Source organism: Myotis brandtii, unplaced genomic scaffold (assembly GCF_000412655.1).
Source record: "Myotis brandtii unplaced genomic scaffold, ASM41265v1 scaffold14, whole genome shotgun sequence".
Lineage (NCBI taxonomy): Eukaryota > Metazoa > Chordata > Mammalia > Chiroptera > Vespertilionidae > Myotis > Myotis brandtii.
Window position 1 is genome coordinate 1,908,467 of NW_005354999.1, and position 18,267 is coordinate 1,926,733.

The following is an 18,267-nucleotide window of genomic DNA, read 5'->3' on the forward strand; positions in this document are numbered from 1 at the left end:
TGCTTCCTTTCTCTCCCTTCTATCTGTGTTGATCCCAAGCACATTCCATAATAAACAAGAACATGCTGGTCTCCAGCTGAGAGTCACCTTCCCAGGGAACCCAACTGGCTATATCTCTTCCGTTGAGAGATGAGGAAACTAAAGCCCTAGAGAGTTACATGGCCTGTCCAACATTACACATTCCCTACATGCGAGGGCTAATATGAAAACAGACTTCAGCGCACTATTCCTCCATTGTTCACTTTAATTAACCTCCAACCCCATTTGATCCCACTCCAGTTCTACTTCTATTTGGTAAAATATCAATGACCAATACATAAATAACCTCTTAGATAGAATCTCTGCACCTCCTTAAAGGTTGAGCTATAAACCACCTAAAAGTAACTGACATCTAAAAGTCAGGATCACAGTGTGTTTTTATAAAGCAAACATTCTTATATTTCAGGGGGAAAAAGCACTTCTGAAAATTAGACATGAGAGAAAATAAATCAGAAGGGGGAAAAACAATGAAATAATGTTTTCCCTTGATGTAATAGGGAAGTCAATCTTATTCGTAATTGCAGTTCCTTTTCCCTGAAATTAAACAATAATGTTTTATTATTATAGGGTCTATAAGTATCTGTATTTGTATATATTATAGTATTATCTGTATCCAGTGGTCGGCAAACTCATTAGTCAACAGAGCCAAATATCAACAGTACAATGATTGAAATTTCTTTTGAGAGCTAAATTTTTTAAACTTATACTATATAGGTAGGTACATTGTTATTAACCTAATTAGGGTACTCCTAGGGCTTAGGAAGAGCCATACTCGAGGGGCCAAAAAGCCCCATGTGGCTCGAGAGCCACAGTTTGCCGACCACGGGATAGACTCACGTATTTTAAAATAACACACAACAATTTATTTCATCACTTGGTTTCACCTAATTTGTATTGAAACTTTACAGGATAAAGTATAACTTCTTAAGTTCAATTTCTAGAGTTTAAATTTTAAGTGTGTGTGTGTGTGTGTGTGTGTTTAACCTTGAAATAACTTTTCAGTGTAATAAAATTTTTCTATCAACATAGAATATCAAAAATGAGGGTAAATAGAGACCTAGATTTTATCAAAAGCCAAGAAAATTAATGAAGTTTACTTAAAGATTATATACTTATAAAGTTTTACACTTCCCGTAAAGTTTAAAATGTATATTTAATAGAAATTATTTTACTCATAATAGAAAATAGAAGTAAAAAACTTATAAAATATGTATCTTTATATAATACCCCTTAATATTCATCTTTTTTGGAAATCAAAAGTTCATGATAATTCATACTTCTTAGTAAAATATATAACTTATCTTAAATTTTAAAATATTTTGAAGATATTCCACTGGCTCTTCAGTTTGGAACTCCTGATTTATGATTTGGCTCAGTATATTGAAAAGATTGGAAGAAGATATAAATTGAATTAGAAAATTGAGACAGTTCATCCCTTCTCCTGACCACTATCTGTGGGTACACCATTTCACAGAGAATCTATCCACATATTTTACGAAAAGAAAATGGAGTTAATTCCTAAAGGGGTATGAAATTTAGAGCTGATAAGTTTCAATCAAACAATTGAGGGGTGCTGCCATGTAACCATATCTCTTCAACCCTCTTGTTGGGATTATTATTCTCTCTGTCCTTATCTGCCTGTCTATCTAACTATCTATCTATCTATCTATCTATCTATCTATCTATCTATCTATCATCTCTGTAAAACAATAAGGTATGTATTAGATATCTGTTTCTCTTGGCTTGTTATAATTTAGCTGTATGTCCTTGGATTTATCATTTAACCTTTTTGTGATTCAGATTAAAGAAATTCACTCTGTAAATTAAGGGATGTGAACCCATTCTTCTTGCAATGCCCTCCTAAAACAAATATTGTAAATTTCTTCAATTGTTAATATTACATTCTCTACCTCCATCTGCATGGTGACTTTCAGAATCAGAGGAAAGACTGTCCATGGCTTTCACCTTTTTCACATCATGAAAATTAAGACACACCTCTTTTTGTGAATTAACAGAGATGGAGGGAATCTGAGCACTGGAGCCTAAGGAGTTCATGAAATGGGAAGTGCTGAAAATCACTGTCATATTTTCTGGGAGAGAAGATCTTTCACTGAATCTATAGAGTATATAGAGTATTTTCCCTCAGGGCTATTTCTAATAAAGTAATAACTCAGCCAGAAAACGTTCCTCTTGAAAACTAATGCCAATCATTAAACTGGGCTCATAATACTTCCTGTGTGCTTTTATTAAACTAGACTTACAGGAGATCTAATTATCTGTCATATAATGAAAAATGAGTCACTCGGAGATTAATTAATCAATATATGCAAATCACACTGGAGATGATAAATGTTTTCACAGAGAAAGAATGGAAACTACCCAACTGGATGCTTACTCCTCATCTTGGCTGTCAGAATTCTCTTTGTGACAGTTTCTCAGACATGTACAGTGAGGCCTCTGGGGATGTCATTGCCAAAAGCCTCCAGTGATCATTTGTAGTCAGCGTACCTGCTCCAAATATTCTCAGCTATATTTTAATTCCCTTTATTTCAAATTTCCTTTCACATTTTTATTTTGCCCCTAATCCAAATTCTGTACTCATTTATTTCATTTATCTGGCATTTATATCTTAGGCTGTTTTTCTATGTGACATCAGATTGATTCTGCCTTAGTGGAAAAAGCTAAATCACAAACTTATTCACTTCCTTTTACTCTATCAGTCTCCTTAAAGTGCTCTCAGCACTGTGGTAATTTGAAAATAATATAACACCCATATCTTACCAATCAATGAAAGTACGTTCACTTTAAATGTTGTATTCTATTTCTTGCTTATCTATGTATAAAGGACAGTTTTATATGTAAATACACAGATTTTAAAAATAAGAATTGCATGTGTGCATTCTTAGTCACCTGATATTTTATTGTGTCTGATAGGCTCAGTAAGTTTTTCCTTAGCTGTACTCCGCTAGATGATACACATACACAACTTCTGAGTTATGATTAAACATATTAAATTTCCACAGCTAAAATGTACTCACAAGAAAATTTCACTGGGAATAAATTGATCTTTTCCATTTGCCCTCAATTTTTGGTTCGCAAGGGGAAAGAACCAATATTTAATCTAATATGGAAAATTTAATACATAGAATATGTGGAACAGTCAATGTGAGAGTACATGTTCAATAGTATTTATATGTTTATTGAGTTAAATACTCAACTTTCAGATTCCTGGCCCTCCTTCTCTTTTAGATGGCACTTGGTGGAGAGGTGAGTGTGGTTTATGAGATGTCTTGGCAACAGGAGAGCAATAGTGTCCCCAGATCATCAAGATGTGTTCTACATCCTTGCTCATCTCAGCTATGGAAGGGCAGTTGTGGGCAACTCTGGACATTAGCATATAAGGGGTAGAAGTCCAAGATATGAGTGTTTCTCAGTGTTCGCTGTCAAACCATACAGCTGGTGAATTTATGAGCTTTATGTGTTTATTTTTGGTCGCCATTTGGACAGAGCCAAGTAAACTCTCATGATGGTTTAGCCTCATCATTGCTTTCTCTGGAGCTGAAGAATCCTCCTAAAGACTAGCCGTGTCTCTCACACAGTTCCAGCCAAGTGGTCTACCACATAGCCCCTGGCTCCTGGAACAGTCTGTCTCTGACATGGTCATAAACAGTTCCATCTGTCAAACTCGCCAACCAGAATCTCAGCTGGCATGCCAGTTCCTCCATCGGGAGCAGAGAAGAAATTTGGGACCCATTCATGCCACTTAGGTGTTAAGATTAATTCAAGAGAGTTGTATTCAGCACCTCCCTCTGCCCAGTTGTGCTTCATATCACTACAATGTGGCCCTTTCCAGAGTCTGAAGAGATGCTAGAAGAAATCACTTTATACTCATTGTTTTCTTAGCACAGAATATATATGAGGGGAAAATGAAATAATACAAATAAAAAAAGCTGTTTCTCCACATCTCAACCCAAATGAAAGGCTAAATAAACTGATCACTTATCTCTCCTACCTCCCTCTTCCCTCTTGCCGGCATATTACTCAGCAACCAGAGGATCCTGCATTGGGTCCTCCTATTTTGAAATGCACATTTCTTAGGTCAACTTGGCCATGTCTATTCTTTATATAATGAAGGGATGGGGATAAAACAAATCACAAAATATTGGCACTCCACCAAATATAGATTTCATGGTTATTTTATTGTTGCATATATCTCATCTCATATGTCAGAGACCGAATATTAACTCATTCTTCCTCTGTGCATTTTCACTCTAACAATGTTAAATCTCATCTCTGCCACTCACGGCCAGGCACTAGATGCTCTTCTTTATGGTAAAGAAGATACTGCACAGAAACTTGGAAAAGTGAAGAACATTTCAACATCTTTGAAATATTACCACTGCTGCAAAGAAAAACAAAATAAAACAAAAGAACCCACATTTAAAGAAAAGATATTTCATAAAGTATTCAAGAGAGATAAGGCTAACTCTAAATAATGATAGAACTTTCTTAGGAATTACCAATGTGTTTGCGATTCAAAGGTTTTTGTCCCAATAATTCTATATAAATTGTCAGTTAAGAACAGTTACAAAGGAAAACCCATGCTTACTTTACAGGGAAGCAGAGAGGAAGGTTACACAGACCCTGCCATGGCTGCTCAGGATGCAATGGTAAGTAGAACCAGCTCTCAGAATGACTGTAAAGACCCGTTGATTATTAAAATGGTCTGGCCTGGCCTGGGTAGGTTCTGGTGCTCCTTCTGCATCTCTGATGTTTCAGGTCCTGTGGGAAGCCTGTCAGCAGAAGACGGGGGAACACAAAACCATGCTACAGGTGATCCTGTGCAACAAGAGTTACCAACAGCTGTGGCTGGGTAATTAGTAATCAGGTTTCTTTTCAGATACTTAACTGATTATATAATAGAAAGCAAGTAATTAACGGGGAAAAAATAGGGGGGGGGGAATGTTACATATAAATAGAAGAAAGCCAGTTATCTCAAAGGTACTGACTTGGAATTGTGTTTATACAGACATGCTTCACCTAAAAACATTACTAAGGCATAAAATTTCCCTATAATTTTATTTTTTCCAATAACTGCATATAACCTTTAAATAATGAACCTTTAAAAACCATCTCTATTTTTGATGGAAAACTTACTCAACTATATAGTGAACATAGCTTAATCAGCCTATTGTGAGTCAAGATCATTACTTTTGACATCATGAATTATGTGAAGCTGCTGTATTGATCTAAGAGTTGCACTCATATTAGTTTGCACTTTGATTTTCCCCAAACTGCTGTACCTTTGTGTTTCTCTTATTTTTTAAATTCTTTTATGTTTTCTTACATATATAAGACATACAGAAATATATAAAAAAATTTAAAAGATGGTCTACTTCAACCCAACTCCCACCCCTATACTTTATTCACCTTCCCTGTGTATAGCAATGTAATCAATATTTGTATTTTAAATGTATCATATTTATAAATCTATGATATTTCTATTGAATTATATCAATTTTTTAAAGTATTCCAGGAATTTCAAAATATTTCTGGGCAAGACATAGTGGATGCCATTAATGAATGTTATGATGGATACTTTCAAGAGCTGCTAGTTGCGATAGGTGAGTAATAATTTAGTTAGTGTACAGCAGACCTTTTACTCCACCACAAATGCTGATTGGCTCTGATTATGTTAAAGATGCATGAGTAAGCTATTGGTTGAGTCACTTTCTCCTAAATTTAGTTATTTAGAAGGGATGTTAACTTTATAGAGGAAAAGTACATCAGCTACAGATCCAATGCACTAAACTGGCACACTGACCACTTTAATGAATGAACACACTTCCCTAATAGCTGGTTCAACTTCCATACTAGGAAACATTGGATTCTCAAGTGTTCTCTCTCTCTCTCTCTCTCTCTCTCTCTCTCTCTCTCTCTCTCAATTGGGATCTCACACCTTTAAATTCATTTGTTTTCCATTCCCTTGTTGAAGAGCAGATTAATGCTAGCAATATGGGTTATTTTTCTCCATGAGGAAAAGAGTGTTTTGATACCATGCCTAATAAATTTATGCCTTTAGGGGTAAGTCTTACTATAGAAAAAGATTTACCAAGTTGTTCCTTTAGTGGTGATTTCTTCAGGCTACTGTGAGGAAGTATACTTTCAGCTTCTTCCTACGTGAATAAAAGTATCCCTACATAAAGGAGAAACAGTGGTAACTATCCATAAAAACTACTATTAACTTCCCATGCTTTCCTCTGTGCTGTGCTATGGCTTGAGAGCACACATTGCAAAGATTACAAATGAGGGATCGTTTTGATATGTTGCTTTTAGTAGGCAAACATTAAGTACTCAGATATTTGTTGAACGAATGAATATTGTGGTTTTTCCATCTCTAAAGTGACAAAGACATATATGGGCATGGAAGCTGAAAAATAACAGAATTTTAAGAAATTTTAAGCTAGGGTTCCATAAAAAAGGTTTGGTGGGTTCTATGAAATCCCTAAAATAGTATACAAAATATGAACACTTGTGTATTTTTCTGAGAATAATGTACATACATTTCAGTAAATTTTCAATATAATTTAATAATTGCATACTCACATCTAAACTCCTCATTTTGCACACAAGGCCTAAGGAGGTTAAGCGACTACTCCAAAGTCTATCAACTAATTAGCTATCAGGATATAACTAGAACCCATGCCATCTGAATCTCCAGATAGAGCTCTCTTTCCACTAGACTGCAGCCACAAACAAAGTAAAAAGAATGAACTCTTACCATTCGCAACAGCATGGATGGACATGGAGAGCACTGTGCTAAGTGAAATAAGCCAGTCAGAGAAAGATAAATATCACATGATCTCACTCATTTGTGGAATATAATGAACAACATAAACTGATGAACAAAAATAAATCCAGAGACAGAGAAGCATCAAACAGACCATCAAACTTCAGAGGGAAGGCAGGGGAGCAGAGGGTAAGAGATCAACCAAAGGACTTGTATGAATGCATATAAGCATAACCAATGGACACAGACATTAGGAGGGTGAGGCCATGTGTGTGTGTGTGGGGGGGGGGAGGATGGCCAGGGAGAGGTCAATGGAGGAAAAAGGAGACATATGTAATACTATGTGTAATAATTTAAACAATAAAGAATTTTTAAAAATAAAAATAAATAAATAAATAAGTAAATAAAAATTAAATAAATAATTAAAATTAATAAAATAAAATAAAAAACACACAAAAAAAGCACAAAGCAGTGGGCATCAGACAGAAAATAGTGGACATTAGAAATAACAAAACAATTTAACTGCTTCATTCATTCATATTAATTATTTATTATTTTGGTCATTGATTTAGGCACTGCATATGGGACAGTAAAACCACAACAAAAGCAACAAAAGTCCCCATCCTTAAGGCACTTACATTCTAGCAGCATTCTATTTATTTTGCATAGAAGTTATAGACGTACATACATTACTCATTCCTTTCTTAATTAATTGACTTATTCAAATAAACAATATTGAATGTCTATAATCATCAACTGACTTTCATCAAGGACTACTGTTGTCTAGACTCTTAGGCTGTTCTAATGCCATCATTGTTTTGATGAAATGATTTCTAACACTGATATAGACCAGTTATTGTCCATATAGTTTCTTCTTAAGAGATTTAGATCTATTCACAAATCTATATCCTAAAAATAGTGTTCAGGAAGATGAACCACTTGTAAGGGGTTATGTCACATTGAATTCTACAGTAATAAAAATCTATAACAGTGGAGGTAACCTGGGTCTTTTTGAAGCTCTATTAATTTTCAGATAAAGAGGACACATTTTATGGAGGAAATAAGAGAGTTTCAAGAGATAGAGATAAATGAAAATCTGAATTACTCATTATAATATTATTTCTTTATGCTTTTTATTGGTTACCACTAATCTCAATGTTGAAATTGCAATACAGTATATAATGAAAAATCCTACATAGAACTCACAAAGACCTTTCCAAGACTAACGGAAAAATAGTGTGCTCATTGTTTCTCAAATTTTGAAGAAAATATATACTGTCACTCTCAAACTTTCTTTTTTTCTCTCTGATATTTTCTAGTTCTCTGTGTTCGAGACAAACCAGCCTACTTTGCTTATAGACTACATAGTGCAATCCATGTAAGTATGACCCACATATTTAAAAATTTCTCCAGAAGTTGTGTCTACTTCCTCAAATTACTAATTTTACTTCCATTATTTAAATATTGATTGTCATTTTTAAACTTGTGTACAAGTATACTCATTAAAAAGAAAATATGTTCAAGTGAAAAGTATATTATATACCAAATGATACCCATCAAATAAAAATAATCCTCTGCTTTCTATATATCAAATTGAGGAACCTAAGAAATATGATTCCTTGGGGCCTATCTTCTGCATGTGCTTTAGCATTTCTTAGCAACTGAACAAACTGGTAAATCCAAATGCTTCATTCTTTTTTCCTTAATCTTCACCCGAGGATGTGTTTATTGATGAGAGAGAGAGAGAGGTTGCCTCTGGTATGAGCCAACTCAAAACCTAGGTATGTGCACAGGACAATGATGCTCTAACCAAATGAGTCACCACGTTGGGTTAAATGCTTTTGTATCTTACTAAAGACCTTAACCTCATACTTATTGCAAGTGCAAAACGTATGGCATAGAGCAGAAAATGTCAAAACCTTACATACTCTGCATAAGAAATTGCACATTCCTGAAATTTAAAAACACAAAATAATGTCAGTGGTTATATTTAAACATCAAATCTTATTTTAAAACTAATACTCAAAAAAGATAGTTAGACAGCAGTAAACTCTAAAACTATTTTTGTTAAGTGAGAATGTTTTTCAATAGTTTAGTGTGCTAGTCAATTTCACATCCTTTGGTTCATTCATTTTTAAAGAAACTAACACTTAAATGCCTGAGAAAATTCACACCTTATCCATTAATGTGCACGAAACATATGTAGAAAAAGAAAAGGCCTGATACAAATCATTATACATATGCCAAAGCCTTGAAAACTCAATGGAAATTATTTAAAACAATTCACTAGTATGGTAATTTTAATCGAAAGAGTATTTTTTTCTCAAATAAATTTTAATAAACTTCTTATAGTTTGTTAAAATTATAGTTCTTAGCCCACCACACTGGGATATTATGCTAATTGTCAAGAATATTTCTGTCACATATATTGTGTAAAGAGTATTTTTCTTATTTATGTGCAAGAACCTATGTATCCTCAGAACAAAAAGGAAGATTAAATGTTCATTATCCTCCATTTCTCTTTTATTCTATTTCCAAGCAGAAAATGTTGATTTGATTTTTTAAAATTATATAAAAGGGTATATTGGGTAATGCTATTAGATGATTACAACAGTTTTCTTCTCCAACAATAAAGCTTCACCTGTGAGTGAAGATGGGAACATAATCACAATTACCGACTCTAATTATGCCCAAATAAGAGCTACTTATTCTACTGCTAAATAAAAACTGTACCCCTGCTGTGTGTTGCAATGCAAACAGGAAGTTATGGGTACCCCCAAATGGTATGAAAGTAAAGAGGGGGATTGTATATTTATCAAATAATTAAATTTGTCATACATGAGGCTCTTAAATGTACAATATTGGTCAAAAGCTGTGTTCACAACCCCTAGCCAGAGGAAATCTTTGTGTCTTCCTCCAGTGAATGATATGCGAGTTAAATATGGAAATTTGGTTAGATCACCTATTTTAGTCACCTCAAATTAGGGAAAGCTCGTTAGTGGGCCTGCACCTAAAACATTGACATCAAATATTAGTTTATGCTGACTGGCCACTGGATGTCACCATTCCTCCATTTAAAGAGACAAGTTGTAAAACTATTCTTTTTGAAGCTAGTACACAAATATTGATTTTTTTTATATTTTTCAGTATTTGAGCTTAAATCAGAAAATATTTCAAGTACCTAAAATTTTAATTTTTATCATTGAATCTGACTTGGGCACTCCCTGAATGGTGATGCCCATGGTTGAGGGATGCAGGGAGAAGAGCAAGTTGCTATAGAAAAGAGGAGGGGTCTATGTTAGACAGATGAATTATAAGGTACTGTTCTCTAATTTTTTTCTTCCCTTTTCTGTATCTTTTAGGACTTTGGTTTCCATAATAAAACTGTAATTAGGATTCTCATTGCCAGAAGTGAAATTGACCTGATGACCATCAGGAAACGATACAAAGAGAGATATGGAAAATCCCTATTTCATGATATCAAAGTAAGTCTCCCATACGTGATTTATTTTGACCCATAGTTGGTTCTTTTTGAAACTTAAATAAGAGCTTTAGGTTAAATAACTTCATGTTATAATCTAAAAAGTTAAGTAAACTGACAGGGATAATGGACTTCAGTACATCAGGCAGTCAGTGCTACAACAGTGCTGAGGAAATCCCTCCACATCAGTTACAGATCTTATTCCTCTTTCACATGTTTTAAACAAACATCATTGATGTAATCACACACAGCATTAATTTCCTAATTGTGTAATTGTGTTTTATGAGCTAAGTGCTGAAGTACTGAAGTATGACCAGCATTGAGAAAAATACATTTTGCAACAAGACCACATTGTGAAAAGGTTTCTAAGATCAGTTCAGCTGTACTCTCATATTATCATAGTAGGCAGGGCAGCCATAGATGGTAATTTGGAGGAATTTAATGCTGATATGTAAAATTCTATACATTCCTATCCCTTTAGCTTTTGAAGGGGGAAGAAGTAATGATTCAGAAGTAAACAAGCCAGTTTTATCATTCTGATATGTTTAAACTTTACCCTGGATTTTGATAAAACCTAGCAAAGAATTATCATACTATATAGAACCACCTATGTAATTTGTGGTACCCAATGGAAAATGAAAATGATTGATCCCTTTTACAAAAAATTATAAAGAATTTCAAGATGGCACCAGTGGAACATTAAACCAAGCACAGGCCCTGAGGATATATAGTGGGGCCTTGACTTACGAGTGTCCCGACTAACGAGTTTTTCGAGATACGAGCCATCTCTCGGCCGATTTTTTGCTTTGAGTTGCGAGCTAAAATTCGGGTTACGAGCCAGCTTCAGATACCCCACCGCTCGTTGGCACAGCGAACGTCACAGTGAACGCCACAACATCAGCCCAGCATCACGTGTCTCACTAGTTCACTTTAATGATTTGACATACGAGTAATTTGAGTTACGAGCTCCGTCACAGAACGAATTAAACTCGTAAGTCAAGGCCCCACTGTATTTTAAATTCTATTTCCCACATACTTACCTTGTTCACAATGGTTTCCACTGAAATTTTCAATTGCACGAATGGCTTTTTAATAGAAAGTGAGATCCAGAACCAACTCAACAACTCAATGATCAAGAGACCACAAAAACAGAAGACCTGATAGGCCCTTGAGTAGCCAAAGTGGTTTTTAGGAGGAAGAGTTTTGGTAGACCAGTTGAGATAAATCTTATCCCTGTGTCTTCGATTAAACTCTTGTTAACCCATTTCAAACCCTAAATTTTTAGTGATGATAAACATTACTCATTGAGAAATGCATGTCATAACTCATTTTCTAACTAAACTAATTATAATACATTTACTGCAAATAATTACAGCCATGTCAAAATCTACTAATATTTACATATTAATATTCCACTTTACTATGTTGGTTTAAAGCAGTAAATTATAATTACATTACATTGTATAAGAGAACATTAATATGATGATTGATTCTTAACAAAGATAGGTTTTAGAATTCCATTTATTTACTACTATCATTGTTTTGAAAAACTTAGAAATAATAGAAGGGAATAAAAAAAATAAAAGTTACCCTAATTGTCCACCACAGATAATAACCATCATAAAATTTATTTTAGATGCTTTCTGTCTTTTTAAAAATATATATAAATATAAATATGTTTTACCACTCAGAGGAGTATTTTTATTGCATAACTTGGAAAGTACATGAACTACTCCACATTATTACATATTGCTTTTTAATTTTTCACTATCATATATATTATAGCATAAATCTTTGTGCTCATAAATAATTGATAATTATTTCCTTAGGATTGATTTCATGAAATAGAATTACTTCATTTATTAATGTTAACATTTAGAAGTCTTTCTAAGGCACATTGCCAATTTGCCCCTCCCCCCCCCCGATACTATCAAGATTTATAGCAATATTAGGACACTTCTTTCTAAAGTTGAGAAGAAGATTTAATGCTACTTCAAATTACTCTTCTTATAAATACACATTAGGGTTCAATCAACTTTATATAGACACCATTCTATCGACCATGGTATTATATTTCAGCAACTTCCACTGGGAATAATTCTCAGGAAACATTAAATCTTTAGATGAAAAAGTAAATACTTTTGAATAGGCTAATACCCCATGGGTCTTTCATACTGTAGTTCAGAGAAGTTATGCTTCTTTTTAGAAATATTGTGACATTTTATTTAAAATGCATTATTTCTTTCAGAATTTTGCTTCAGGGCACTATGAGAAAGCGCTGCTTGCCATCTGTGCTGGGGATGCTGAAGACTACTAAATCAGGGGAAGGCTTGGGAACACCGTGCACGCCTCTTTATAGACATGTCAAATATAGATTTTGTCGTGAATTTGCATTGTTAGTAGCATTGTAACAAAACTATGAATCATATTCCCTCTTCTATCTTTAAAATTATTCTAAGCCAAAGAAAACTGTGTTGATACATTTATGTGAGACTGGATTTTTACTTATTATCTAAATCAAACATTTATTAAATTGTGTATAATGGAATAATAAAAAATTATTACATTGAATTAGATTTTATTTAAATATAAACCATTGACTTCGTACAACAAGAGATTCTGCTTATGGCTGCCCTTAGCATCCTTTGGAAGACCAATGGAAACACAATGTGTGGCCATGCCCCTTAGAAGAATTTTTAAAACTCTTGGACAAATGCAATAAATCTAAAGTGAACATGTAAAGCCACCTTTAAAAGCAAATAAAGGTGTTCTGGCCCTGGCCAGGTGCCTCAGTTGGTTGGAGCGTTGTCCCATACACCAAAAGTTTGTGGATTTGATCCTTGATCAGGGTACGTATGGGAAGCAACCAATCAATGTTTCTCTCTCTCCCTTCCTCTCGCTCTAAAATCAATAAACATATCCTCAGATGAGGATCAAAAAAGAAAAAGAAAAGAAAAGAAAGGTATTATACAGCACAATGCAGTCAGGTATATGCTTGTCAGGCTTAGATGTGCAAGACACTTTGATGTTAAAATAAGAGAGAGAGTGTGTGTGTGTGTGTGTGTGTGTGTGTGTGTGTGTGTGTGTGTGTGTATTTGATAACCACTCTGGTAAAGGCAATTTATTTCTAGCTAATTTTTTTTTAATGTTGGTGCCTAAACAACCATTTGCTCATTGCTTTTTGTTTTCACTTCTTAACATTAGCATCAAAGTCTTTTGAAAATTACTATATGCTTTGTGCCATCAGTTTAGCCTGATCCCTTATGTGTTTCAACATTCAGTAAATTAGGAGCAGCAAGCAACAACAACAAAAAAATACTCACTGAGGTCAGATTTGGGGGAGAATCTAGACTAATGCCACAACGTAGCCTAGAGTAAAAGCAGAGATGAGCCCACAACAGAGGCTCCCAACATAAGAGGAAACACAAAAACTGAGATCATGGACAGCAGTGATTCATGAAGTCACCCAAGGAAAATGAGAACATGTATGCAATAAATCTAAATGAACTGGTGAAACAGATAGAAGTGCTTTACTCCACTGCAACATTTTTTAGTTGTCTATTGCCCATTTCCTATAGATCTGTTTCTACTGGTCTCAGGAGAAAGGAAAGATGTACTCAGAACCCAGTGTCTGATGGGAGGAATGACACAGTACATTTAGCACACAATGACTGGGTACAACATAGAACAATTCAGACTTCTGAAATTGCTCTCAAGATTTACAATGAAATAATACTCAACCACAGAATGAAATCTTACCTTTTGCTACAGCATGGATGGACCTAGAGGGTAATATGCAAAGTGAAATAAGCCAGTCAGAGAAAGACAAATACTATATGATTTCACTTGTAAGTGGAATCTAAAGAACAAAAATAAATGAACAAACAAAATAGAAACAGGCTTATAGATATAGAGAACAGACTGATGGTTGCCAGAGAGGGGAGGTTGTGGGGCTGAGTAAAAAAGGTAAAGGGATTAAGAACAAATTGGTAGTTACAAAATAGTCACAGTTACACAAAATGTAAAGTACAGCATAGAGAATATATCAATAATATTGTAATAACTATGTGTGGTGCCAGGTGAATATTTGAAATATCAGGAGGATCACTTTTTAAAGTATATGATTGTCAAACCAGTATGCTATAAACCTGAAACTAATTCAAAATAATATTGAATATAAACTGTTGAAAAATAAAATAAAATAATTCAACTTATTGCTATGGTATATGATGTTATATTATTTTAACTTGAGCTTGGTTTCTACCTTTTAAAATATCATTACATTTAAAGCTGAAAATAGTAAGTGTTCAAGACATTTGACATAGCTACTATACAAGCTAAAATTCTTGGAAGAAAAAAATTGTTAGAATTGCTGTTGAGAATTTAGATATTTAAATAAAAAATTTCCTCAATGACATCTTTCAATAAGTTGTTCAATAAATTGTGAAATCTACACTTTAGCTAGGTAATACATTTTATTTCATCAGCACAGAAAGAAAATCAAATAAAAAACAAATCCAGACTTAAATGATGAGAGACTTTATTTGAAGAAAAACACACAATTACTACAACAAGTGGAGAGGCCTAGTGCAATAGGAAAGGGGGGGCTAATGAAATAGGAAAGCACTCTGCCTGTGAGATTTTCAGTGGTCTCAAGGTCAGTCAGAACATAATTTTAATTTCTATGGATAGAAAAACAAGGCTAGAAATAATTATGTATAAGAAATGGCATGAATGTGTGGTGATCTTGGGATGTCTTTGATTGAGTTTCCTAGTCATAGTTGCTCTGAGATTGGACAGTTGATCAGGGATAGCTGATCTGAGAATGCCTCTAGGTGATTTTCAGGAAGGCCTTAAGGGTAGATTAAGGGTCAGGACCTGTGGGGAGGGGAGAAGCCTAACAAACGTTGGTCAAGGCAAGCAAGCAGGTTTTTGTCAGCAGGAGAGAACAGTTCAGCTAATCATTTAGGAGGCAAAGAATGGGAGTTGGGAGTGTATATTGAAGATTGTCATAGGAACACAGGGGTGTTACCTGTAAATCTAATCTATGTCACAGAAGAAAGGGTGGTTCTTTGGGGTAAACCATTTTGTGAGACACAGAAGGGCAAGAACATTTCTTGGCCATTTCTGTTTTCTAGGAGCACAGTACTTGAGTAAAATGTAATATTCAGTCTATTGCTTTTTTTCCTAAGACTGAACGGAATGCTTTACTCAGCTGTTTAAATGCTAACACAACATTGTCATCTTCATCATCACATAATTCACTCAGTGAAATCCTGTAAAAGATTAAGTGTTTAAATTATTACCATTGTTATTTCCACTTAATGGTACTTAGCTGGTTATAGGATCTTTAAATGCAAAAATCTTTACTATACCTGATGGACTGAACAGTCAGTGCAAAATCCCTGATAAGAGTAAAAGCATCTCCCATATTTAACCTATGGGGGGGAAAAAGACAAAGTAACATTTAAAGAATACATTGCTTTTTGGTGTGTTATCAATCTACAGTAAAGGAAATAATAAATGACTACCTAATTCTGACCTTTCCACAAAAAATAAAAACACATATGGAAAGACTGCAGAGAAGTGTTTGTGTCCTTTGCACCCAGTATTTCACTATGCTCATTTTACTCCTAAATTGACTAAATTAGTAGAGGCTAATCATTTCTATAAAAAAATTATGACTTGCAGTTTTCATAAATCAGCATATTATTATTACTGAATTTAAGTATTTCACACATGTTCAAAACAGTGCCAAATATAAGAGATGTCACTGAAAATGCAGTGTAGGCAGCTCCAAGGACCCATCTTTTCACAGAAACATCAATATATATACTACACATATATATTATATGTATATATGTATAATACGTACATATATACAGGAACTGTCAGAATCAACCTTGTTAGAACTCTGGAAAACAGTCAAAGGTTTAACTCAAATAATGAAAAAGGTTAGAAAAGGTAGGGGAAAGCTTTGTGAGATCTTTATTTGCCCTCTCCCCACAGTTCTTCCAGCATAGGAGCAGTCTGTGTTCCCAGTGTGGCCCTGACCCCTGATTCCAGGGGGAGCAGAGCTGACCTTATTAACAAGGGGTGTGTTCATCTGTCTGTTCTAACCTGTCTGGGAACTGTGTGAAGGCCTGAGGTGAGGCGCTTGTCTTTGTTTGGCCTAGCTTGAAACTCAGGAAGGACAAATGAAAAGTCAGGGGAACTACTGCAGCTGCCTAGGGCGAAAGATTGCAGTTGGGTCAAAATTATTGAATAATGAAAGCCTGTGAGAAAAAGCTGGGAAAGAGTAACCAGTATATTAAACATTTAGAAAACCATTCTCATACCTAGGGCAGGACGCATGCTCAGGAAAGACCTGAGAAGACCCCCTGGCTGGTCTCTAAGATTAGTGCTAGCAGGAAGTGAAGGGTAAGGCAGAATTGTCAATAAACTTAGTGTGGATAGGAGTATCTTAACATAGAGCCAAACTGCAAAAATTGGGAGAAATTTTTTCTTAATTTTTCCCCCTCTTCTCCTCTTCCTCCTTCCTCTTCTCCCCTGCTTCTTGTGTTCAAAAACATCTTCGTCAAAACACTAGCTGAATACAAACTAAAGAAACAAGGACTTCAGAGATCATACACAATGAAGAATACAGACTTTAAAAAATTTATTTAGAAAAGCCACTAAGCAAAACAATAGCTATCGTGAACAGCTAGAAACAAAAACAACAAAACCTGAAAATAGAGAAAATTTCAGAAATACGTTTTAATATTCAAATGTACAGTTCTCAAAAACAATTTTGAAGCATGAGAAGAAACAAGAAAATGTGCCCATTGATAAAATTATCAGAAACTATCCCGTAGAAACAAAAAAGGTATAAGACAAAAATGGAAATACAAAAATGGAAAAGTAAGTTCTTCCTCATCAGTAATTATTTTAAATGTAAATGAATTAACTTATTTGATGAAAAGAAAAAGACTGGTCAAATGGATAAAAAAATAAGCATCATCCAACTATATACCCTTGGTTTAAGGAAAATATTTAGCAGCTAGATAGAGGTGGTTGTTGTACAACATTATGAATGTACCAAATGTGGCCAAATTGTTCATGTTCATATGGTTATTTTTATGTTATGTGAACTTCCCCTCAATAATAAGTAGTATTTTAAAATAGTTTTGAGTAAAATGCATCTTTATGACTCTTCTTAAGTCATTGCACCTTAAAATCATCCTCATAAGTTACAATGCCACCGCACAACAAACATTAATTACACAAACACACATATGTCTACTAGTATAAAGATGTTAAAATAGAAAAAGTCATACCAATTATCCAAAGTTAGTGCTGACAGGGAACGGTTTTTATAGAAGTTCAATACATAACCATTCAATGGACACTTCCTTCCATTCATATCATATTTCTTCAAGCAAAGGAAAGGGATGTTTTGAACATTCACATCAATTGTTCGTAACATAGCCTGAGGAATGCAGAGATTTTAGACTGTTAGCATTTTCTTTTGAGATATGCTTCAATCTATTATAAAACTTGATTATTGTGGTTCATGACATCTAGCTAACTGAAACAACCCAATATATTTAAATAAAATATTGTCAAATGCTCAGTGTTTTAAAGTTCTCCAAACTTTAACATAAGTGACCAAATAAAGTCAGTAAAACATCGATATTCAAAATATTAAAACTATTTTTAAAATCACAAAAACTATATATCTAACTTATTCAGAATTTGAAGAGACATAGTCACGTTTATCATCTCAGAAATATATTACAAATATTTTTAAAATAATTTTTCCTTAAAAGATATTTGTGAGCTTACAAACTTATATTGGTACTAGAGGCCTGGCCTGCAATGAACGCAAGTGTTCTGCGCCCAGCCTGGCCCCCCTGGGACTGGGGGACTCCAGCGGGGTTGAGAGGACTGGGCACCACCATCTTGTGGCTACAGGCAC

The 18,267-nt window shown here is 34.4% G+C and overlaps 2 protein-coding genes across 2 annotated transcripts in view; one reads left to right on the top strand and one right to left on the bottom strand.

Annotated features, from left to right (window-relative positions):
- The window catches only part of ANXA10 (annexin A10), a 44,509-nt gene extending 31,641 nt beyond the window's left edge, over positions 1 to 12,868 (top strand). The window contains exons 6-11 of the mRNA XM_014535232.1: positions 4,656 to 4,709; positions 4,819 to 4,912; positions 5,568 to 5,663; positions 8,149 to 8,207; positions 10,192 to 10,314; positions 12,559 to 12,868. Of these exons, the coding sequence (XP_014390718.1) occupies positions 4,656 to 4,709; positions 4,819 to 4,912; positions 5,568 to 5,663; positions 8,149 to 8,207; positions 10,192 to 10,314; positions 12,559 to 12,627 (495 nt within the window). The 3' untranslated portion in view covers positions 12,628 to 12,868. The remainder of the gene's footprint in view (positions 1 to 4,655; positions 4,710 to 4,818; positions 4,913 to 5,567; positions 5,664 to 8,148; positions 8,208 to 10,191; positions 10,315 to 12,558) is intronic.
- Positions 12,869 to 14,898: 2,030 nt separating this feature from the next.
- LOC102257669 (probable ATP-dependent RNA helicase DDX60) overlaps positions 14,899 to 18,267 on the bottom strand; it is an 88,050-nt gene continuing 84,681 nt past the window's right edge. The window contains exons 36-38 of the mRNA XM_014535219.1: positions 17,627 to 17,778; positions 15,686 to 15,748; positions 14,899 to 15,586 (exon numbers count right to left, since the gene is read on the bottom strand). Of these exons, the coding sequence (XP_014390705.1) occupies positions 15,478 to 15,586; positions 15,686 to 15,748; positions 17,627 to 17,778 (324 nt within the window). The 3' untranslated portion in view covers positions 14,899 to 15,477. The remainder of the gene's footprint in view (positions 15,587 to 15,685; positions 15,749 to 17,626; positions 17,779 to 18,267) is intronic.